We start from the raw sequence: 24,382 nt of genomic DNA, 5'->3' as shown, positions 1-24,382 counted from the left end.
TCTTTTTCCATCAAAGGAGTTGTGATTCAGCCCTATCAGGGATACAGAAGGCTTTGGTTAAGAAAAATCAAAGAACCAAACTCTTTCAATCATACTCACAAAATTAGGTACATTTCCACGCTCTCAAATATCTATTTCTTAATGATTTAACATGGATGATCTTAGGATTAAGAAACCAAGAATTTCCAACAAGCTTAGGTAAAGAGAGTAATTTAAAAAATTTAGATAATTTTTTAGGGTTTGAGTAGTTTTGTTAATTGAAACCCATCTTTTATGGATACAAAGTTATTTTTGTTATTTTGTAAGTGAATTTGTCAACGTTCAGAATATTTATAGGTTAAAATAATTATTTATCCTATGCAATATGTGAAAAATAAAAAAATTAATAAATTTAAAAAATATTACTAATTTTAAATTTATGAAATGGAAAATGAGAGAAATTATTTGAAGCACTAATTTTGATTTGCTCTTTTTTTTTTAATTTCAATAACTAAAATGAGCTATGAACAAAAATTTAGGAGTCAATTTGAATCACTTACAATGATAACACATGGAATTAAATTGGCATGTGGATAAACTATGTTATGATACGTGACGCTACGTCTTAGAACACATACAATGTGTCACTAGCAAATACTTCATCACTTTATTTCAGTAGCCAAATCTTGTTCAGACATGTGGAATTAGTTATTTACCTCAATATACCACATTAGCAAAACATTATGAAAATCTCTCAAGGTGTTAATATGAGTTACAAAGAGAAAATTTAAAGTCCAAATTGAGAAAATTGTCAATTCACTACAAGAAAACACGACTTTTGCCATGCTTTTAAAGCGTGGCAAAAAGCTGAAAAAAGCATGGCGATAGCTTTTCGCCACACTTTTTGAGCTACCGCTACGCTTTTGAAAGGGTGACCTATCAAAGGGTGGCGGTTGCTCTATCGCCACGCTTTTTGTAGCCTATTGCCACGCTTTTTGTTTGCCACGCTTTTTTACAAACTGTCACTTGGAAAAGCGTGGCTGTAGGTGGAAAATATGGCCACGCTTTTAAAGCGTGGCGATAGGTGGAGATACGGATACGCTTTTAAAGCGTGGCGATAGGTGGAGATACGGCCACGCTTTAAAAGCGTGGCGATAGGTGGAGATACGGCCACGCTCCATAGCAAAATATACAGCTACGCTTTAAAAGCGTGGCGAAAGCCTTGTTAAATTAAAAAAAAATTTCTTTTCGTTATTTGATCTTCATTGCTACACAATATAAATTTTCAATCTTTTTTTATTACCAAACCTACAAATATATTATGCAATTTTTATTACAAGACCAATCAAACAATAATTAGTGAGATATATAATTTACTATAATTGTTTTATACATTAAAAAACTATTACTCAAATACAAAATAAATCTCGAGTTCAGATTCCAAAACTAAAAACCGAAGAAAAATACAGAAACAATACAAGTTAAAACTGCTCATAATATATCAAATTACACTAATAGAGATGATCATCAACCTAAATACTTAGTAAAAGATCAAAATCAACCTAAAACTGCTCCACTTTGTGCATTAAGGGTTCAAGTTATCCGTTCCAATACTAGCCTGCAGCAAAATATCAAGAACAAATTGAACCAACAAAAATGATATATATAAAAATATTATAAGAAATAATCTAATTTATGCATGTATTAACAATTCCAAATTAAACCAGGTTCACATTCTACTATAAAAATTCATCAGCATTGTTATGCTAATAGGAATAAAAATTCCAAACACCTTGCACATCTATTTATCTTTATTATTACAAAAAGTAGTAGGCACCTAATGAGCAGCTTCTACCTAGCATCCATTTACAAATAGTGGCAGTGGTATTCCAAACTCATAGTAAGTGAAAATTAGTGAAGAAAATGGATTGAACTACATTTTGAATCCATAAAGTTCACCATTTCACCGATTTGCATTTGGCAGATATTGTACTCCCTTGGAAGTAAGGCTTGGAGGTTCTCAACTTCTTCATAGGTTGGTCTCTTATAGTCTACTGTCTGTTAATCATTTAGCAAAAAAATTAGATCCTTAGAGAGAGATAATAAATTCTCACTATTTTATTTTATTTTATTTAGAAAAAAAAGACCCATAAGCGAGGATTATCAAATACTGTTAGATTGAACCACAGATAGCCAGAAATTGAATTGAATGCTCACTGATTGGTAAATGCAAATCTAAAAGTACAATAACACGAAACTAAACTATGCTCAAAATACCAAACTAAATTATTGAATAACTATAAAGCAGATGCATTATTAGCTCTTTTTTCAAGCGACAAAATTATTTATTTGCAAAACCAATAAAGCAATAAGGTTGATGCAGAATGCTTAAGGTATACCGGTGAGAGAAAAAATCTGCATCCTGTTGAAGAATCCAAGAAAGCAGTGAGATCAACCATGTCTTCAAGTTTGAACTTTATGCCAGTCTCCTCTTCAACCCATCAGAGGCACAACTAAGCCATGAAGAAAATTGGAGAGAGAGAGAGAGAGAGAGAGAGAGAGAGAGAGAGAGAGAGAGAGAGAGAGTAGCCTCACGAACTGCAGTGCCAACAAAATCACCCTTGTCATCATCCAACATTCCAGCAGGCAATTCCAAAATAATTCTTCCAGTAGGAACCCTTGCCTGATAAATAAAAAATAATAAGCATAATATGGAACTCTAGTTAAAATGTTTGAAAAAAAACATAATTCTCTCTGCAAGGATCCAACATCTAAGAACCTGTTCAGTAAGGACAGCATAAGTTTCACCATCTGATTCCAGAAGTATCAACACAGTCACAGCAGGTCCTCTTGCAAATACAATACCTGGAACCTAATCACGGTTTACTTTATTATATATAAAGAAAGAAATCAGCATCAGGTGCAAGTGCACAGAAATTACAAGCAAAAGAGGAATGATGGATGCCTGAGAACATAAGGTAAGAAGCAAAAGATCCTAATAGTTGTGCATTTTAGATACCACATAGCTCAGAATGTTGTATGCCTATGAATCAAATACTATTAATACATTGCTTGCCATGATGAGGAATCCAATTTTTGGATATTGAAGCACAAGAAGCTATTTTTGAATAATATATATAGAGCATAACAGGTAAAATGTCTACTAGTTCATAGCCCCTTGCTAAAATTAACACAAGAAAATGGAAACATAGACTGGCTTATAAATGTCAGCTTTAAATTTGAGAAACCCAATGCGCTTTCCAAACATGTCTACACCCTGTTTACACCAAAAAGAGTCCAACTAGTTTCGTTGATTTTGATTTGAGAACATGAATAAGACTAGAAGACTAACAGGTTAGTCAGTTACTTAAATTATCACTTAACAAGGCCTAATTATCAGAAATCATATCCACTTTTTAAACACTGATGATACAATTACCAGAATTAGAACTTGTCTCAGAGCTAAGGTGCCATCAGCTAGAATCCCAATCTCACTTTGTAAGTTATGCAACCATTGCTTGAATAAAGAGGAATCAATAGCATTCCTGCAATGGAAAACAACAAAAACCAAACCAAACCACCACAACTGAGACATGTTTTTTATATAGCATGATAACAAGAAGAAACTGTGTGCCTATCAATTCTCTTTTGCCATTACATCTCATGGGAACTTGTCAAAACCTAGCATCTAAATGAACAAAACCTCCAATATCTAATTTTAGTAGCTGTCAAAACCTGCAGGGTGTGAAAGAGGAAGAAAAGAATGCCTAAATCCATCTTTTAATATAATTATTCAGCACATTCCCTTCCTAAACAAACACACTGAACTTTCAATACATCTCACCCTGAAATCAAAACAAGAACAAAATGTTAAAGAGTGTCATTATAATGTGTAACCTGAGTTTCTTCATTATTATTCACTTAAGAGAAATTTGATCTTGTTATATACTATGCCTAAGAGAGCAAGGCTAGCAGCTTTATCTACATCAGCATCATCAAAGATTAGAAGAGGTGACTTTCCTACTAATTCAAGTGAAACTTGTTTCAAGTTGCTGCTAGCTGTAGCAAGCATTATTTCACGGCCTACCTCCATCGAACCGGTGAAGCTGACCTGCACACACATAAAGCACAAAAATCAAAATATTAGCCGAGGTTAACTATACAAATCAAACAATGCTATAGCCAAGTTACATTGCGGTCAATTACACACTTAACTCGATACAATCAATACAAAGAATAAGAACTTAATTTGTAGTCTTAAACATTGCGGTCAATTACACACTTAAAGCTTAAACTTTTTGAAACAGAATTCAAAGAATAAGAACTTAATTTGTAGTCTCTTTGCATAACCTTCAAATAAAACAAAGCCAAAAAAACTTACTTAGCAATAAAGTTGGATTATCCAAACAGAGGGTAGTTAATGAAAAGCAAAATCAACATTACCTGGAGCAGATCAAACTGAACTCTCCCTTCTACAGCAACTTTACTTTCAGGAGTCCTGAATAAGTGGGTTATCTCTGCTTTGGGCCCATATCTCGTGTATGGATCAATAGCTAGTGGAGGAAGACGGGGTGCCTTGATAGTAGGTACTTCTGGAAGATCTAATTCAAGATGGCCAAGTGGCCGTAAGAAAGAGTTCTCCTGAAACAATACACATTTTTTTCTCAGATTGCCAATAGAATTGAGAAAGGGGAAATTAAGCTGAGCAAACACTTCAAGATACCATGACAGCATCACCAACAGTCAGCTCAATGTCATATCTGCCAGAGAGATAGTAAAATTTCTCCACCAAGCCAAGAAAATCCTAGAAAGCCAAAATTACAAACATCAGTAGGACATTAAACATGATGTACCTTGAAAAAATCCAGAATATGACACTGCAAAACTTTTGAGAAGCAACAACAACAAAGAAACACAGTTGTGAACTTGTGATTCTTTTCTTCACATCAGTGGTAAGTCATGCTACCTTGAAATCAAATTATTAAGAAAATAAATCCAAAAGAAGAAAGAGAAACATTGTATTTCACGTTCATTCCTCTAGATTGAAAATATTGAAGGCCTATAATTTCTTCACCATCTGCAAACAAATTGAAAAAACCCGAAAACACTAAGTACACAAATTTACTACGGCCAACCATGAAACATACCAAGTATATTGATGATTACGAAACAGAATATACCAACCAAGTGAATGAACCAGGATGGAGCAACTGCCAAAAGTTGTTGCAGAATAAACTTTAGAAGAAGTTGGTGCTGAGTGTTTTGATGAACTAACTTCCAGAACTAGCATCCTCCCTGCGAGCATACTTCACCGCCTTCTTATTCGAATTAGCAGCAGATGCCTTCGCCTTCTCGATGCACTCATCATACTCTCCACAACGAAATGCCTTCACCTGCTTCAACTTCTCAAGGTTATACCAGTCCCTAAATCAGAGAAAAAAAATTACAACTCGAATAATAAACAAACTCAAGGATGACAAGCAACATTTCTTGAAAAGCCAATGAAAATTACATCATTCCTACATCTAGTTCAGGTTTCAGTCACATACTTCCCTAGCCTGCTAGCAAAATTCCGAATTTCCAATCGAAAAAACATCAAACAAGGGCAGAGGAATACAACAGAGTAGTACCAAAAGGAAGCTGATTTAGTGAAGAAAACAAATAGAAAAGAAAAGAGGAATACAGAACTTAAAAAAAGAATCACAGGTACAAACATGTAACCATAGGTGCAAACAAATATTCTATAAACAATGTTATCATATTAAAGAACCCCCAAAAAATTGGCTCATGAATGCATTTATAAGCAGATGGAATTCAAAATTTCCAGAGGCTTGAACTCATAAACAAACCGTCCTTTATTTCATCGTTATTTTTCAATTCCCGTTCCCCACCAAAACCTCCCCCAAATTGTGCACAACACTAAAAAAACCCCTAAAATTTGCAAATGCACTGCCGGCGCGAATTGAAACATGAAAGAAAGAGGAGAAGAACCTGAAACAACGCAATGAAGCAACTATTCCTTCAACAAGGGCAAGACCGACATCGACACCGAGCAAGAGATGTAGAAAACAGTTGCCGCCTCCGAGCTCCAACACCGAGCAAGAGACGCGGAAAGCCATTGGCGCTGACGCTGACGGTAAGGATGCTGGTAACGGCGACGAGGACACGAGGCGGAGAGGGAGCGGAGGCTAACGGCGCAGCGAGGGTGGTGCTGGAGACGGTGGGAATGTGAGCTCGAATAGGATAGCAAGGGTGAAAGAGTGACCAAGGGATGTGATGAGCTCGATGAGGGTAGCTCGATAAGGGTTGGGGATGGGTTGAAAGAACGTCAATTGGGTTGGGGACTGGGTTGGGGGCCGGGTCTTTAGGGTATTTTTTTTTTAAAAAGCTTTTGGCCACGCTTTTAAAGCGTGCCAAAAGAGTACTACGATATGGCCACATTTTGTAAGCGTGGCCGTAATGAAACTCTGTCCCCACGCTTCTAAAATGTCCCTGTTTCTCTCTATGGTCACGCTTTTGAAGCGTGGCAGAAAAAAACGTGGCCGTTTCTCTAATCAATTGCCACCCTTCCAAAAGCGTGGCCGTTGACCCTTTTCGCCACGTTTTTGAAGCATGGCAAGAAAAAACGTGGCCAAATCTCTTTTCAATTGCCACTCTCATAAAAGCGTGTTCATTGACCATTTTTGACCATGCTTTTAAAGCGTGGCAAAAAAAAGCGTGGCCATAGACCTTTTTTCTTGTAGTGATTTAAGAGCCAATTTAAAGTTTGAGTCAAATATTATGGGCCAATTTAAGTATTAAGTCCATCTCAATCACATAAAGTATACAATTAAAGAGAAAATACTTAAATTAATTTTTAAAAAATTTTAAATCACACACTTTAGTCTTTAACAAATTTTATTATTCTAAGCATTTTTTTAGATGGATTACTTTTTTATAAGAGAATTAATTTATTTTATAATAATATATATAAAGAATCAATATTTATATATAAAATTTTATAAGCGATGAGGAATCAACTTATTGACAGATTCGAGACTTTAAAAAATAATAAAAATTTATTAAGAATGAAAGTATTAATCGAAAATTCGTTGAAGATCACCTTGGATTGTACTCTTCAACTAAGTTTGTAAAATCAGTAGAATCTTTTCATTACTGATGTTCAATTTAATACAAATAGATTACTCATGTTAATAATGGGGCTTCGAAACTGCATCTTATCATAGTTTACATTTGGTTCGTGACTACATAAGCAAGCATTTCATATGCAAAAGTTATTCTGCAGTGCATTCGAACTTATTGAGAACTGATATCTAATCTCTACTATTTTGCCTATTTGCAAAAGAAAATTCCGACAAACTAATGTTGATTTCATGTTGAGCACCGATGACAGGTGATTCTAGTGTGGAAGGTTGCTCTACAACTTGCCTCTCATCAGTGTCATGGTTGCTAGTAGTTGAAGGAGAAGCTTGAAGATGCCATTGTTCATTTTCATAGTTGGATATCCTTGGGGAGGTTTGGACACTATCACTGTGACCCACAGTGTGCCTATACAAAAGATGAACCGGAGAGAGACCGTGAGTTGGTGTTGTTGGCCTACTTGAGAATGGTGTCACACTGTTGTTACCCTCTCCATGCTTACTATCTTTGACATGCTTCTTTGCACTATGGTGCCAGTTCTTCAATGCTGTTGCTACTCTATCGTTGAAAACCGTGGTTTTCATAGTTGAACCCATCTGTTGTTCCCCCAAATCATCAAATTAGTGTTTGGCAAAAGCATAATGAATATTCAAACGGACGTTTTCACTTGTCCCTTTTTTTTAATTATTAACAATTAACGATTAGTGAATTACTTTATTTCAAAATTACCCTCTTATGCATACACTTTGTTCTAACTCTACTGCAGCTGCGGTGGTGGAGGCTATGGCCACCACAACATTATAGTAGGAACAAGGTGTATGGATGGAAAAATGATAAATTTGAAAATAGAAAAAAAAAAAGTAATATCGTAATCAGTTTCAAAAAAAAAATTAGTCAAATAATTTCACACTTAATAAATTTTAATTACTAAATTAGTTTTTAATATTTTTTTTTGTCTCACATCAAATTTTAATAAAAAGTTAGATAAATCAGTTGCTGTCTATTTAATAGAACACATAATATATAGTCTCTAAATTTTTAAAATTTTCATATTACTCTTTTCATATAAATGAACAAACTGATGTAGATATTAATTTAATTTGTCTAGCAGAATAAAATTTTGGGGACTAACTTAGTAATTAGAATTTGTTAAAAACTAAAGTTTTAAACTAAAAATTCTTAAAAGTTGATTTGAGGTATTACTCTAGAAAAAAACTAGAATAATGGATGGATAATACTAAAATTAGAAAAAAATTAAGATATTGGAGCAAAATTAGAATGGATGGATAAAACTAAAATCTTTTAAAAATGTTGGAGTAAAATGAAGATGTTTTAAACATTGAGGGATTTCATTTTCTTTTTGCTAAATTATAAACGAGATAAATGGCCTAACAAACAACAAAGAAAGAAATGCTTAAATATGTCTTCCTTCTCTAACCTGAGTGACTAAAGCATAAAGGGGCAAAGTCACATAGCTGCAAAGAACTTGAATGACGACTCTGAAAAAATTGCCACGCCTATTATTAGTCTACAATTTTAACAATGCAAGCTTGTCCTATCTCCAAAATACAAGAAACAAAATCATCCATGGGAAATAAGAAGAACTTACCCGATTGAAATTCTCAGGACAACATCTACAGTTGTTTTGTGAAAGCAAGAACGTATCGAGAATTCATACTGGAACAAAAAAAAGGTAAAAATTAGAATGTTCGTTTTAGTATTGCTGTTTCTACTGATCAAGTGTTCAACGATTGTAATATCCGTATTAACATTAGAATTCAACACGAGATGTATGTAGTAGTTATCTTCTAATTAGCCATGCATGCATGAAGCACTATGTAATGGGCTACAAAACTTTGGGATAATGGTTACCACAAAAGCTAGTTTATATGGTGAAAGAGTCTAAAGTCTTATTAAGCTATTTTTCAGGTGTTGGCCCTCCGATAGAGTGACTCTTTTACAAGTATTATTGATTCTGTAAGACTCATAATACACTAGGTTTGGGTTTAAAGTTTTTGGAAGAATGGAAGGGAGCTCCAGAAAATATACAAGGGGCTTCCATCATTTTGATAGGCAATTTTATGATGGAAGGAGTTTATGTGATTTGACATGTTTGATATACTAATCAAAATTAGTTTTGGTTAAAAATTCAGATTTCAGAAATTTTTTTTTTTATAATCTTCTTCCAAACAGATTATTTCAAGGCAGAGAATCTAAATGAAACATCTTTGTCACCCTTATTAGGTTATCTAAGCATTGTTAGAATATGTTGTCCAAATACTATCGCTAGTGAAGCCATCAAATCACAAACTTTAGAAAAATTGATACGGATGTTAACTTACGGTGCTCCAAGCCAAAAATGCAAGCTGAAATGCATTCTGCACCACGGAAGCAAAATAGAGTTTCAGAACACAGGAATGTTAGAATTTGATCAAATAGTAAACTATCTAAACAATATCCAAAAAATTTTAGTTCTGACGCAATGGATCCCAGAAGAACTAAAAAATCCGATAACCCATCATCAAAGACGGGAAATTCGACAAAATGATCATTGTTGGAGATTATACTTTTTAAAGGTTGTCTTTAATTAAGTCATGGATGAATAATTTTGTCAAGGTTAAATTACTCTTTTAGCCGCTATAATTTTATCCAATTTATAATTGAATTCTTATACTTTAAAAGTTTTTAATTGAATTTCTACAACAGTTTTAAATTTGTAATTATGTAATTAGTGTTCTAAAACCATTTAACTTAACGGAATATACTAATACTAATGGTGTGAGATGGAAGAAAAAAATGTTTATTATTAAAAAATTAATTACAAATTTAAAATTAATGTAAAAATTTAATTTAAAACTTTTAAAATATAAAAATTCAATTATAAATTTGATAAAATTATAGGAACTAATATAAAAATTTAATTATTTGTCAAATATATAATTTTTTTAGAATTATTGTTAATATTAGAATCTTTTAAGTACTAATTTAATAATTTACTAATTTATTAAAGGTTGAAAGAATCTAAAGGAGATGGTGAAAGTACTTGAAAGAGAACAAGATGAACCAAAGAGAGAAGCAGGCCTGGTCGATTGAACCAAAATAGTTCATCTCCAGGCTCAACCAAAGGTGAACCTTGCACCACTTCTCCTCTTTCTTGAATCCTTAGTCCCATCTTTGTTATGATTGTTTGAAGCTTAGCACCCACTAATAAGATTATCTGTATAGATTCACAATAATGAGAAACTCAATTATTTGAAACCATACTTCAAGGAAGAAAATGTAGACAGGGTCATTAGGATTCTTACAGTTAATGGGATAAACGGAAGCCAATAGTAAGAGTACCAGCCTGGCCATGGTATAATAAAAGGTTAAAATATATATATATATATATAGAAAGAAAAATGGAAATAGAAAAATAAAAAAAAAATTCATATTAATTATAAATATAGAAATTGTGTATTTTCTATTGAGATAAAATAAACAACGGTATATATACAAGATTGAATTTAAATTTTAACTTTTGATTAAATAAACATCTAAATTAATTATTTGACTGACTCAAATTAATGGTTGATTATCAAACATTTACCAACTCAAATATTGCACCGTCAATTAAGCATGACTAACATGTCGTATTTAAAATTATTTCAAAATTCAAAAGGCTTACCATGAGTATGAGTCAGCAAGAATAGCACGGCAAAAATCCATATGATTGGACTGCAATTTAAACAATAAAATAAAAGAAAAAGAAAGAGTTTGATTCATTAGGTTAATAAGTACAGAAATTATTTTAGATATAAAAAAATAATATTTTATTTAAATATTGGTGTTTGGAATGTTTTATAGAATTGTAAAAATATTAAAAATGTAGTCCAACATGTAGGTAATATGTTGCTCAACAGACAAGTTCTGTGTTAATGTGTCGGTCATTCAGCAACACGCAGATAACGTTTTGTCTGCTGTCTAGATGCAAGAGGCAACTTTGCTTTAGAAACAAATGATATTTATGGCTTTAGACCCACTTCTAGTGTATAAAAACGGAGGAAGAATGAAGTTGGGCTGCATATTATTTTCGTTCCCCTTCACTATCACCATACACCATATATTCTCAGCTCATCAAGCCAAGGTGTATGATCAGTGGCTCCAAACACGCGAAGGCTACGTGTCTTCATCCAAGCAGCACGCAAGCTGCATGTTAACCATGCTACGCCACGTATTGGCCATATATTGGGATTTAGAGTTTTGAATTAGTTTTAAGATTGAAATTAGAATATTTAAAATGGTACGTAATTATATGTCCTCTGAAGATCATATTATCAATTATTTGGGACATTCTAATTATGTAAATTTGTTATTTTTAATTAATTTATTAGTATTTACTTTATTAACATTAATTAAGTAGTTTTGTATTATTTATTTGGATAATATTATTCTAAATGTACTGTTAAATATTAATATAAATTAATAATATAATTAATAATAATTTTTTTCGAAATTAATCTTATGTTGCTTTTTCTTTCTAGTCTTGTGTTGTTAGTATGAATATTTAATTTTTTATTATTTATTAAAATACGATCTTTTATATTTGTAATAATTGTTAAAATTAATGAATATTATTTTTTTATTTTTTATTAAAATATGATATTTTTGTTAACTTTTAAATTAATAAATAAGACATATTTTTTTTAAATAGTCTGTTATAATATTGTGGTTATTGTTTATGTTATATAAATTTTGATGATTAAATTGAAAAATAATAAAAATATTTACACATAAAAATTCAAATTTTATGTGGTTTTTTATTTTATTTTTTGTTTCAACATCAGTATTAGAATTATAAACATATATTTTGCTAGCCAATAATATATAATTATATGTTATAATGAAACAAATAAAGAATATAAATGTGAATAATAAGAAATTCGAATTTTTGTAATTATGATTTATTTTATTTTTTGTTAAAAGAAGTTATTAATTTATTCTTTTTACTATTTATTAAATTAATTCTTTTTATAGTTGAACTTTACCAGGCTAATAGGAATCTTCTGCCTCGTAAGCTTGACTAGCCAAAGACGTGGTATTCGGAGGTTGACCAAGCCTTACAAACTACCGAATTCTACTAGCTCTCGAGAGTTAGAGTGTTCAAAAGGCATTCTGCGATGCTAGCTTCTGTTGTGGTGGCCGGAGACACATACGTTTTTAATGCCAGTGGGTGAGGTTACAGTGACACTGGAGAACTTCTTACACATATTCGGCCTACTGATCAACGGAGAGGTTGTGACTGGTTGGACCGATAGCAGTCAAGACTTCTTGGTCACCCAGAGCCTCGCAATATTCGGCAGCGAACCCCAAGTGAGCAGTTCCTCCAAGAGCTACATAAATCTTTCATGGGTTTGCCATATTAGAGACACACAACCTTTGGACATATAGAAGTCTGTTATGCGCTATGTTAGGTGTCACATCTTCTGTCTGTTGGGTACCACCCTCTTCCCAGATAAGTCGATGGCATATGCCCACGCAAAGTATCTACCACTGCTCCAGAATTTTGATTAGATCGGCAATTACAGTTGGGGGTCAACTTGTCTTGCGCACCTTTACAGGTCACTGTGTTCTACATCATGGTACAATTGTAAGGAGATGGATGACCCACTTGATTTGTTGTTTGCTTGGGCGTGGGAGAGTATGCTGTGGCTAGCGCCGATTCCCCGACACCAGCTTGCGCTGGCTGAGATGCTGGTGGCACGCAGGTAACCGTCATTATTTCGAATTTGACTTGTATTGTATATATGGCTCGGATTCATAAACAACGTAATCGACTCCTCTGGAGATAGTGTAACTCCGAATTGCCGTAATGACTGATTCTCTTGAACCGTATTCCATTCCGATTCTAAACTCGCCATCCTCAGGATAATCAACACCTATAAGAAAACAAAATTGTCACTCATCGATCTGCTAAAACAAAATCAAGTAAACATACTACCCACTGCTCACGTACTTATGTTTTTATATTCGAAAAATTTCGGTGCATGCATGGCGTCAAGATCCAAGCTACGCAAAAAAAGTGGAACGTCCATCGGTTGACTAACTGCGGCTAAAAGCACTAAAGTTTCTGCCACTACCTCACCTCCCTTATCACCGTCCTTGTCCTCATCAACGGCTTCGTACGTAGCTTTGAACTCCTCATCGCTATCATTGTTCATTCCCAAATACGCCTTAACTCTGTCATCTTGCATATTTGTGTCATGTTGAACCTCATCTGCAGCAATATGCACAAACTCAACGTATAACTCAATCCTCGGGTGTTGCACCTGAGTTTGCTGGTGAATATAAAATATCCGCTGAATACTAGTTTCGTCGACGATTGGCATAACCTCAAACTTTATCAGGCTACCAAATATGACAACCAGACTCCTATAGAGAATGTTAGTCACCCTCTTTAAAATATCAGCCTCTATTCTTTGACAGAGTTCATACTGTAGTTCTGCGAATGTTATAGTATACGGAACCACAAACGAAAATATATTCTCACATGCAAAGTTCACACCCTCATATGTATTTCGTATGACTTTACCGTTGTGGTAAACCACTATATTTGCAGTGTCCTCCATCGTACCGACCCTGGAAGAAAACACTTCTCTCACAATGAAGCAAAATGGTTACGAGTTTTGATTTTTATAGACAGAAGACTTACCTCGCAGGCTACGTGATGCAATGCCGTCCAACCAGCGTCTGCCACGTGTGCAACACACAGGATGCGTGTTACTTGCCATGCTGCCACATGTGAAACATGTTACTTGCATGTTAAAGGGATGAGTGCCACGTAGCAACACGTTACCTGCATGTTGCATGCGATTGTGATACGTATCCAATATGTTAGTTGCGTGCTGAATCAGCATATTACCTGCGTGTTGTACCTACATCTTTACAACATCCATCCATCTGTATATACACCAAAAACCTCCATTTCCAAATAAAACTCGCCTCTAAATTTCATATTAAAGTTCTTTAGCCTAATGAATAACTTCATGAAAAGAAAAATATTATATATATTGAGTTGTGTACTATTGTTATATTATATATATTAAAAGTGTTGCATTTTTTTTAATAATAAAAGTTATTATAAAAGGAGGATTTTAATATAGAAAAGAAAAGTGTGGTACGTTATAACATTTCTTGCCTATATATGACTTGTCGGAATTTTTTTTAAATAAATAATTTAATTATTTTATTTATTAAAATATGTAATTTATAGTGATTTACATTAATTAGTTTATCTCGTTTATTGTATAAATGAGATAATTATAAATGTATTTTTTTATACGGTAAATCAAGATAAACCAAGTTTTATTTTGCACGTATTTTGTTTACAAACAAAATATTTTAGAATTTAAAAAAATACACATATCTCGTTTACATTGTAAATAAAATAAAAATATGTGTATTATTATAAAAAATATTACAATAATCCAAATTTTAATACTTAAAAGAGTACTTAAAAGTTTTATTTAAATTTTTAATAATTAGAAGAGTATATAAAAGTTTTATTTAAATTTATTCAACTTTCAGTATTTTTAATTTGGCATCTTCTTTCATCGTTTATTTAAATCCCTTGTTTATTGATTTTTCTTTTCTGAATTCCTATAAATTAGATTTGAAACCACCCATTAGTTTATTAAAGTAGGTTTTTTTTCCAAAGATAGTAGGTTATATTTCATTAATTATTGAAAAATAAAATACAAAGATGTCCAAAAGCAAGACAGCATAATAAAAGGTGGGAAGTTTCCAATAACACTATACTGAAGGTATTCATCCAACGGTGTGTGCTCAAAAAACAAAGAAAAAACTTAAAGAAGAAAGAATGATAAATCAAATTGAATGCAACTAAGAGTTTGCCTCATGGAGATAATGACCTAAACTGGGAGTTCTTTGGATTTCACGGAGCAACTTGATAGAGCTTGCTAGAATGGTAGAACGGCATTGAAGTAGAACCTTCAAAAATCAACTGGTTGCGAGCTTTCCAACACTTCCAGCAAATGATGGCAAGAAATTGAGGATTATGGTCAGCATTCTTCAACGGGTTAAGCATCTCTGTTGATGCAGTCCACCATGTCCAAAAGTCATTAGGACTCTATTGGGGAAGACAGTCACGAAGATGACTCTGAGACTATACATCTTTAATTCTAGAGCAATCGATCAAACAATGAGTGACTGTTTCTGTTGCTTCATGACAGTAGGGGCATATTAGTGATATATAGATGGGATGCGGTGATGAATCTGAGCAAGCACCGGAAGCCGGCCATGGAGAGCTTTCCAGATAAATAGCTTAATTTTATGAGGCAAGTTCAACTTCCATAGAACAATCCACGGCTTTTTCTGCTGCATATAATTAGGAAAAAGCTCCAGAGGCGGATGGTAAAATAAATAGCCAATTCTGTAACCTGAAGCTGTATCATATTGCTTGGATTTGTTCAAATCCCATTGCAATTTGTCCTTACTCTGCAAAATTTTAACTGACAAAATCCTGTTTGCAACATCTTGGAAAAATAATTCTTGAATGAAATTCTGATTCCAATTCCTATCTTCAGTAATTAGTTCTTTAACTCTTGGAACTAACTCAGAATTAGCCTGTCTATTTGGCATATCAGAAATCATTAAAGGATACAGAGGAGGCAGCCAAGGATCCTCAAATGTTCGGATATTCTCTCCAATACCTACAGCCCAATTAAGATCTTTTTTAACAATCTTTCGGCCTTCGAGTATGCTCCTCCATTCCCAAGAAGCTAAGACACCAATTTTTGCCGTTATAGCATTACTGATGCCATGGCATCTTGGCTAGTTTTACTAGCCATTTTTTGTATGCTTTAGGTTGGTTTCATGCATTTTCTTAGGCAATAAAGTAAGTGCTTGGATGAGAAATTTATGCCTGTCTTGATTCAATCAAACATTGTTGATTTTGTGCATTTTCATGAGATTTATGCAAAGAATTGTTTGATGCTATGAATGATGCATTATCTTGAGATTATAGCAATACTTTGATGCATTTTGTTTGGTCAATGAAGGACAATGATGAAGCAAGGAAGCCCTAGAGCAAGGAGTGATTATGGGAAGGATTGACATGTTGCCAACTTGCACTACTACTTGAGTGCTTGGCAACAACGCCAAGAAGCAAAACTTGGCAAGAAGGATGAAGGCTCGAGCACATTCCTCACCTTAGAATTGCGTTGGCGTGTTTGGCAATAACTCAAGGCGACCCTGGATGATGATTCTTCTACCCAAGCACGTTGCCAACTCCAGGATACATGGGCGTGTTCAATGACAACGCCAGGAAGCAAGCATGGAGCCATGAGGAAATCTCAAGCACGTTGCCAACTCCAGGACACATTGGCGTGTCTAATGACAACGCCAGGAAGCTTTGGATGGTGAAGAATGGAAGCCACAAGCATATTGCCAACTCAAGAAAGCATTGGCGTGTTTGGCAACAACGCCAGGAAGCTTTGGATGGTGAAGAATGTAGGTAGCACGTTGCTAACTTGGAAATACAAGGGAGTGTTTGCCAAAAACGCTGGTGAGCTTGGCAGCCTGACCTTACCTCCTTCAATGGAGTATATCTTGAGCTATAAAGCTCCAAATGAGGTGATTCCAACGGCATTTGAAAGTAGACATTCAGACCTTTCCAATCATATATCATAGTATGGGGTTGACATTCGTTTAAAGCTTCAAAAGGGGCTTCATTTAGAGCTTCAGAATCTGAAAGCGTTGGCAACTTGGAAATACAAAGGCGTGTTTGCCAACAACTCCTGCGATTCTGGCAGGCTGACCATGTCTCCTTCAATGGAGCATAACTTGAGCTACAGAGATCCAATTGAGGTGCTTCAAGTTGCATTGGAAAGCTGACATTCAGAGCTTTCCAACAATATATAATAGTATATAGTGAAGCATGTAATTGAAGCTCAAATCATGGTCATCTTTAAGCCCCAAGAACAAGAGCAAAGACTTGGACCTCCAGGGAACTAACACACACGTTGCTAACTTGGGCTTGTGAAGGCGTTATTGCCACTAACGCCCAAGTGACCCCTGGAGCTTGGTTTTGGTTCAATTAAATTACTTCAAGGTCCATCCAACCTCAAGCAAGCAAAGCCCATAAATCTCAACCAATCAAGGCCACAAGAATGATCTAGAATAGTTAATTTTCATTTTGATTATAATTTGCTTTTAATTTCATTTCAATTTGCAATTTAGGAAAGCTTATATAAAGGCATTAGCTTCATAGAATTAGGGAAGGTTGGATTGGGGGAGAGAGTGAAGACCAATTTGAATTCTGTGAATTGGCACACTCCACTGGGAGTGGGTCTTCAGACCCCTCCCCTCATACTCTCTTCGTCCCTTTCTCTTTTCTTCTTCCTTAGTAGTAATTTAGTTTAATTTGTAATTCTCATTTATGAATTCTTTAATTTTAAGTTTTGAATTTTTAATCTTCATCTTTCATTTTCTGCATTTTAACTTCATGCAATTTGATTTTTATTTGAGAGCAATGACCACTTAATTCCCTCTGCATTTGGGAAAGGAGCTCTGTTTCAATTTTGATTGAATTAATGTTTATCTCTTCTTCTCTTCTTCATTCTGATTTCATACTTGGATATCTTTTATAATCCTTGCAAGAGATTTTTGTTCTTCAAAGATCCTTGGATCTATTAGAATCCTATTGTGAACCTTGAGAGAGGGAACATAGGATTCAGTTTGAATTCTCTTGGCATAATGAAGTTGATTCTTGATTTAGAGTTAGTACATGACATATAACCACTCTAATATTGGGGTCTTTGGATTTATGTAGTATGAGATTAGAAATCATGTTTGTTTATCTAAGAGAGAGTCTTTGTGCTTCATAGATCCAATTACTACCGAGAGGGAGATTGGATCTACTTGAATTACATGTGAGCCTTGAGAAAGGGATCATGGAATTCAGTTTGAGGCTCTTCTCTCATAATCCTCTTGATCAATACATTCTTAGTTGGTATGTGAGATGTAACCACTTTGAATTGAGGTCTTGACGATTGTGTGGTTTTTGGATTAGAAATTGAACTTCATCTCTTCTCATGAGCAATTAGATCACGAGAGTGGAAATTGATTATGTTGAGAGAAATTGAGTCACCAAGAGATTGGGATCCAATTATTTACAATCTGCCATGGATCTATCTTACATGATTGAGATGGAGTGAGACCCATTGATTCAAGAGAAATCAACATCTCCAATCCCTTATGTCTTCCATCTTTACTTCAGTCATTTACCTTCTTACAAATTTAGTTCCTTGTACTTTACCTTCTGGCATTTTATTTCCCCTGCACTTTACTTTGATGTTCTTTACTTTCGTGCAATTTTACTTTTCTTGCACTTTATTGCTTTCTTTTAATTTCTAGTCATTTATATTTCCTGTTGCTTATCACTCCAAAATGATTGTCTAACTAGAATAATCAATTGACTATTGATTGCTTAATCCTTTAATCCTCGTGGGATCGACCTCACTCTTGTGATTTTTATTACTTGATGCAACCTGGTATACTTGCCGGTAGTTATTTTGGAGAATTAATTTTTAAGTATCAAGTTTTTGGTGCCGTTACTGGAGATTAATTGTGATTAACAATCTACCGGTGGTTGATTACCTATATTAGACACTTTTCTTTCTCTTTGTTTTAGTCATTATTTTGTTTTTAATACTTTCTTCTATTTACCCCAACTATTTGTGTTAATGCCTCACCAAGAAACCCTTACTCGTGACAATCTTTTCTTTTGGTGATTGTGTTATTAACATATAATAGTTTCTTTTGCTTAGTTTCATTCCAAATAAATTGGCATATGATTGCATTCTAAGTTTGGTGTTGCTATGCAACAAAATTTGTTTCCATTCTTTCCTGGATACTTGCATCAATTCCAAGTGAAATTGTCACACTAAGTTTGGTGTACCACTTATCTTTCATGCAATGTATCATGCACACCCCACTTGTTTTTGCAATCAATGTCTCTGTTTCTTGTGCCTTCATTGTCATTTTTTTTATTTCGCTTGCTTGAACACATGTACTACATACACTCCACTGTTGAAAACACTCATGACCCATCATAAACCCCATCACCACTATTTTAATTGTTGCTTGAGGACAAGCAATCATTCTAAGTTTGGTGTGGGAGGTGGAAGAGTAGGAGGAAAATGACAACAACAATGAAGATGAACTACAAGGTGGTAAAGCTCCTTTTCCTCTTATTTGTTTTCAGCACTTTAAATTGCATGATTGTCTTCTATCTTTTTATGCATGTGTGATTACTCCTTGTGAATAAGCATAATTTGATATTTGATTTGTAACATGTTGCTATGATATCATGATTATCATCCTGAATTTTACTTGCACCCAATATCTCTAAGAATACAAAAAAGAAATCATTCATTTGAAAGGAAAATATTGAAGAATTTTATAAATCTTGGGGCAAGCAAAAGATTAAGAGGAGTGGAGGTTCTAATTGTATGATTATGTATTGAGGTTGCATGTTTGTGAAAACTTGCATGGGAGCTCATAGACAGGAAATGAAGTTCAAAGAAATATTATGGAGATTCTCAAACATCTATTGATCCAAGAAGCACCAACAAAAGAAAGCAAAACAAACTGAAAAACAAAAGAACATGGCAAAAGGCTGTGAGCATCAATTACTAGGAAGAAAAAGAAAGAAATGAGAACTCAAAGAGTTACTATCCTAGTTAAATGCTTGTGGTAGAATTGTGTCAAAGAGAGAGGCTTGAGCAAGTAAATCCTAAGGGGTGCTTCAACACCTAATACCTTAAAACCAACTGGTTTGGGAGTATTGATTAAAAGCTTATCTAAAGAGCTGCTTTAAGACATGACACTTAGAGTCGAGGTCAAAATCCAAAAAGTAAAAAAGGCTAGAAAATAAGTGCTACTTCAAGGTGATTATCTATAAAGAGACTTCCATAATATCATTTGAATGAAAGTCCTAAGATCTAAGACTTCCAAAATGTAAGGACTAATGAGCACTGGAATCCTTGCATAAGCATATAAATTGGAGTTCACCCCACTATCACCTAATTACTTCACCCACTAAGGCATCATGAGCAATTCTTCAATACATTCCAATTAAGAGAATTCTTTGTGCATAGTTCTTTTCTTGCTTGAGGACAAGCAAGGTTTAAGTTTGGTGTTGTGATGCCAGGGCATCTTGGCTAGTTTTACTAGCCATTTTTTGTGTGCTTTAGGTTGGTTTCATGTATTTTCTTAGGCAATAAGTAAGTTCTTGGATGAGAAATTTATGCTTGTCTTGATTCAATCAAACATGGTTGATTTTGTGCATTTTCATGAGATTTATGCAAAGAATTGTTTGATGCTATGAATGATGCATTATCTTGTGATTATAGCAATACTTTGATGCATTTTGTTTGGTCAATGAATGCCAATGATGAAGCAAGGAAGCCCTGGAGCAAGGAGTGATTATGGGAAGGATTGGCATGTTGCCAACTTGTACTACTACTTGAGTGCTTGGCAACAACGCCAAGAAGCAAAACTTGGCAAGAAGGATGAAGGCTCGAGCACGTTCCTCACCTTAGAATTGTGTTGGCGTGTTTGGAAATAACTCAAGGCGACCCTGGATGATGATTCTTCTACCCAAGCACGTTGCCAACTCCAGGATACATGGGTGTGTTCAATGACAATGCCAGGAAGCAAGCATGGAGCCATGAGGAAAGCTCAAGCACGTTGCCAACTCCAGGACACATTGGCGTGTCCAATGACAATGCCAGGAAGCTTTGGATGGTGAAGAATGGAAGCCACGATCACGTTGCCAACTCAAGAAAGCATTGGCATGTTTGGCAACAACGCCAGGAAGCTTTGGATGATGAAGAATGGAGGTAGCACATTGCTAACTTGGAAATACAAGGGAGTGTTTGCCAAAAACGCTGGTGAGCTTGGCAGCCTAACCTTACCTCCTTCAATGGAGTATATCTTGAGCTACAAAGCTTCAAATGAAGTGATTCCAACGGCGTTTGAAAGTAAACATTCAGAGCTTTCCAAGCATATATCATAGTATGGGGTTGACATTCGTTTAAAGCTTCAAAAGCGGGCTTTATTTAGAGCTTCAGAATTTGAAGGCCTTGGCAACTTGGAAATACAAAGGCGTGTTTGCCAACAACTCCTGCGATTCTGGCAGGCTGACTATGTCCCCTTCAATGGAGCATAACTTAAACTACAGAGATCCAATTGAGATGCTTCCAGTTGCATTGGAAAGTTGACATTCAGAGCTTTCCTACGATGGATAATAGTCTATAGTGAAGTATGAAATTGAAGCTCAAATCATGGTCATCTTTAAGCCCCAAGAATAAGAGCAAAGACTTGGACCTCCAGGGAACTAACACACACGTTGCTAACTTGGGCTTGTGAAGGCGTTATTGCCACTAACGCCCAAGTGACCCCTGCAGCTTGGTTTTGGTTCAATTCAATTACTTCAAGGTCCATCCAAACTCAAGCAAGTAAAGCCCATAAATCTCAACCAATCAAGGCCACAAGAATGATCTAGAATAGTTAATTTTCATTTTGATTGTAATTTGCTTTTAATTTCATTTCAATTTGCAATTTAGGAAAGGCTATATAAAGGCATTAGGTTCATAGAATTAGGGAAGATTGGATTGGGGGAGAGAGTGAAAACCAATTTGAATTCTGTGAATTGGCATACTCCACTGGGAGTGGGTCTTCGGATCCCTCCCCTTATACTCTCTTCGTCCCTTTCTCTTTTCTTCTTCCTTAGTAGTAATTTAGTTTAATTTGTAATCTCGTTTATGAATTCTTTAATTTTCAATTTTGAATTCTTAATCTTCATCTTTCATTTTCTGTATTTTAACTTTATGCAGTTTGATTTTTATTTGAGAGCAATGACCACTTAATTCCCTCTGCATTTGGGAAAGGAGCTTTGTTTCAATTTTGATTGAATTAATATTTATCTCTTCTTCTCTTCTTCATTATAATTTCATACTTCGATATCTTTTATAATCCTTGCAAGAGAGTTTTGTTCTTCAAAGATCCTTGGATCTATTAGAATTCTATTGTGAACCTTGAGAGAGGGAACATAGGATTCAGTTTGAATTCTCTTGGCATAATGAAGTTGATTCTTGATTTAGAATTGGTACGTGACATATAACCACTCTAATATTGGGGTCTGTGGATTTATGTAGTATGAGATTAGAAATCATATTTGTTTATCTAAGAGAGAATCTTTGTACTTCATAGATCCAATTACTTCCGAGAGGGGGATTGGATCTACTTGAATTACATGTGAGCCTTGATAAATGGATCATGGAATTTAGTTTGAGGCTCTTCTCTCATAATCCTCTTGATCAATACATTCTTAGTTGGTATGTGAGATGTAACCACTTTGAATTGAGGTCTTGAGGGTTGTGTGGTCTTTGGATTAGAAATTGAACTTCATCTCTTCTCATGAGCAATTAGATCACGAGAGTGGAAATTGATTGTGTTGAGAGAAATTGAGTCACCAAGAGATTGGGACCCAATTATTTACAATCTGCCATGGATCTATCTTACATGATTGGGATGGAGTGAGACCCATTGATTCAAGAGAAATCAACATCTCCAATCCCTTATGTCTTCCATCTTTACTTCAGTCATTTACTTTCTTGCAAATTTAGTTCCTTGTACTTTACCTTCCTGCATTTTATTTCCCCTGCACTTTACTTTGATGTTCTTTACTTTCGTGCAATTTTACTTTCCAGCAATTTATATTCTTGCCCTTTACTTTTCTTGCACTTTATTGCTTTCTTTTAATTTCTAGTCATTTATATTTCCTGTTGCTTATCACTCCAAAATAATTGTCTAACTAGAATAATCAATTGACTATTGATTGCTTAATCCTTTAATCCTCGTGGGATCGACCTCAGTCTTGTGAGTTTTATTACTTGATGCGACCCTGTATACTTGTCGGTAGTTATTATGGAGAATTAATTTTTACGTATCAATTACCATTGCTAAAGTATTTACCTCTAAGAATTTTGGATGTTAGGGAAGTAGGCTGTGTTACGAGTCGCCAAAACTGTTTGCCTAAAAGTGCCAGATTTTGGATTCTGAGATCTTTAAATCCAAGGTCTCCTTCTCTTCATGGGTAAGTCATACTCCCAACCAATCCAAGCCATCCACCTTTCAGAACCTTTTTGTTCCCACCAGAACTGAGAAAGTAGAGAGTGAATTTTCGAAATTAAACCATCAGACAACTTGAAGCAAGACAATGTATAAATAGGAATAGCTTCTCCCACTTCCTTAAGCAATACGAGTCTACCACCTGATGATAGAAGATTGTGCTTCCACCCTTGGATTTTTTTCCGAACCTTTTTCTTTGATCATACTAAAAGAAGCCTTTTTCGATTTAGAGACTGCAGACGGCAAACCCAGGTATTTATCCTGAGCCCCAATATGATTAATATTCATAGAGTTAGCCAGTAGTGAACGAGTAGTGGAGAAAATGTTGTGGCTAAAGAATACAACAGATTTATTAAGATTTACCCTCTGGCCACTAATGCTTTCATAAGAATTCAACAAATGCAGGATATTTGAGCATGCTTCAGGATTAACCTTACAGAATAAGATGGAATCATCAGCAAAGAGGAGGTGGTTGACCTTGGGACATTGCCTATGTATCTGAAGACCCTGAATTAGTCTGTTTTATTCTGCCTTGTGTAGCAAGAAGAAAAGACCTTCTGCACAGAAAAGAAAAAGATAGGGAGATATAGAATCTCCTTGTCAAATACCTTTATTTGGTTTGAAGAAACCATAGGATTGTCCTTCCACAATAATAGAATAAGAAATAGTTGTCAATAATTCTCGAATCCACATGATCTACCGAGAATCAAAACCAAACTTCTCCAATATAAACCAAAGAAAGTGACATTCCACCCTATCATATGCCTTACTCATATCTAATTTTAGCACCATTTCATTTTTGAGTCCCCTTTTTTTTAGCAATTAGGATATTATCAAAGATTAATCTGCCTTTAATAAAAGCACTCTGCGTAGGGCTAATTAGTCTATTCATCATACCCTGAAGTCTATGTAAAATACTTTGGAGATAATCTTGTAAAAGACTGAGGTTAGGCTTATCGGTCTTACTTGAGTCATATCTTTAGCATCAGAAATCTTGGGAATAAGATAGATCTAAGTGTGGTTAAAATTCTTCAAAATTTTACCCCTAAAAAGAAGCTCTTAACTG

At 34.6% G+C, this 24,382-nt stretch overlaps 4 protein-coding genes across 4 annotated transcripts in view; all 4 read right to left on the bottom strand.

Annotated features, from left to right (window-relative positions):
• Positions 1 to 1,306: 1,306 nt before the first annotated feature.
• On the bottom strand, positions 1,307 to 6,098 carry LOC112742050 (uncharacterized). The gene is made up of 9 exons (XM_072215793.1): positions 5,971 to 6,098; positions 5,255 to 5,403; positions 4,995 to 5,056; positions 4,703 to 4,783; positions 4,423 to 4,620; positions 2,759 to 4,090; positions 2,379 to 2,662; positions 1,939 to 2,037; positions 1,307 to 1,597 (listed from the first exon to the last, which is right to left on the bottom strand). Exons 1-6 carry the CDS (start codon positions 6,096 to 6,098, stop codon positions 3,893 to 3,895), a joined length of 816 nt encoding a protein of 271 aa, XP_072071894.1. The 3' UTR covers positions 1,307 to 1,597; positions 1,939 to 2,037; positions 2,379 to 2,662; positions 2,759 to 3,892.
• LOC114925258 (nudix hydrolase 14, chloroplastic-like) lies at positions 1,565 to 3,890 on the bottom strand. The gene is made up of 7 exons (XM_072215794.1): positions 3,877 to 3,890; positions 3,419 to 3,524; positions 3,194 to 3,256; positions 2,759 to 2,851; positions 2,579 to 2,662; positions 1,939 to 2,037; positions 1,565 to 1,597 (listed from the first exon to the last, which is right to left on the bottom strand). Exons 1-7 carry the CDS (start codon positions 3,888 to 3,890, stop codon positions 1,565 to 1,567), a joined length of 492 nt encoding a protein of 163 aa, XP_072071895.1.
• Positions 6,099 to 7,100: 1,002 nt separating the features above from the next.
• LOC112742049 (MLO-like protein 6) overlaps positions 7,101 to 24,382 on the bottom strand; it is a 36,928-nt gene continuing 19,646 nt past the window's right edge. Inside the window, exons 9-15 of the mRNA XM_025791265.2 lie at positions 10,787 to 10,836; positions 10,425 to 10,465; positions 10,163 to 10,336; positions 9,462 to 9,497; positions 8,729 to 8,796; positions 8,558 to 8,618; positions 7,101 to 7,715 (exon numbers count right to left, since the gene is read on the bottom strand). Of these exons, the coding sequence (XP_025647050.1) occupies positions 7,293 to 7,715; positions 8,558 to 8,618; positions 8,729 to 8,796; positions 9,462 to 9,497; positions 10,163 to 10,336; positions 10,425 to 10,465; positions 10,787 to 10,836 (853 nt within the window). The 3' untranslated portion in view covers positions 7,101 to 7,292. The remainder of the gene's footprint in view (positions 7,716 to 8,557; positions 8,619 to 8,728; positions 8,797 to 9,461; positions 9,498 to 10,162; positions 10,337 to 10,424; positions 10,466 to 10,786; positions 10,837 to 24,382) is intronic.
• Positions 12,727 to 13,872, bottom strand: LOC140178294 (uncharacterized). Its single transcript, XM_072214105.1, has 2 exons — positions 13,115 to 13,872; positions 12,727 to 13,037 (listed from the first exon to the last, which is right to left on the bottom strand). The coding sequence occupies exons 1-2, from the start codon at positions 13,725 to 13,727 to the stop codon at positions 12,877 to 12,879; spliced, it is 774 nt and encodes a 257-aa protein (XP_072070206.1). The 5' UTR covers positions 13,728 to 13,872; the 3' UTR covers positions 12,727 to 12,876.

The sequence above is a fragment of the Arachis hypogaea genome, chromosome 14 (assembly GCF_003086295.3).
Source record: "Arachis hypogaea cultivar Tifrunner chromosome 14, arahy.Tifrunner.gnm2.J5K5, whole genome shotgun sequence".
NCBI lineage: Eukaryota > Viridiplantae > Streptophyta > Magnoliopsida > Fabales > Fabaceae > Arachis > Arachis hypogaea.
Note: the sequence above shows the minus strand (reverse complement) of the source record. Positions and strands in the feature narration are given on the sequence as shown.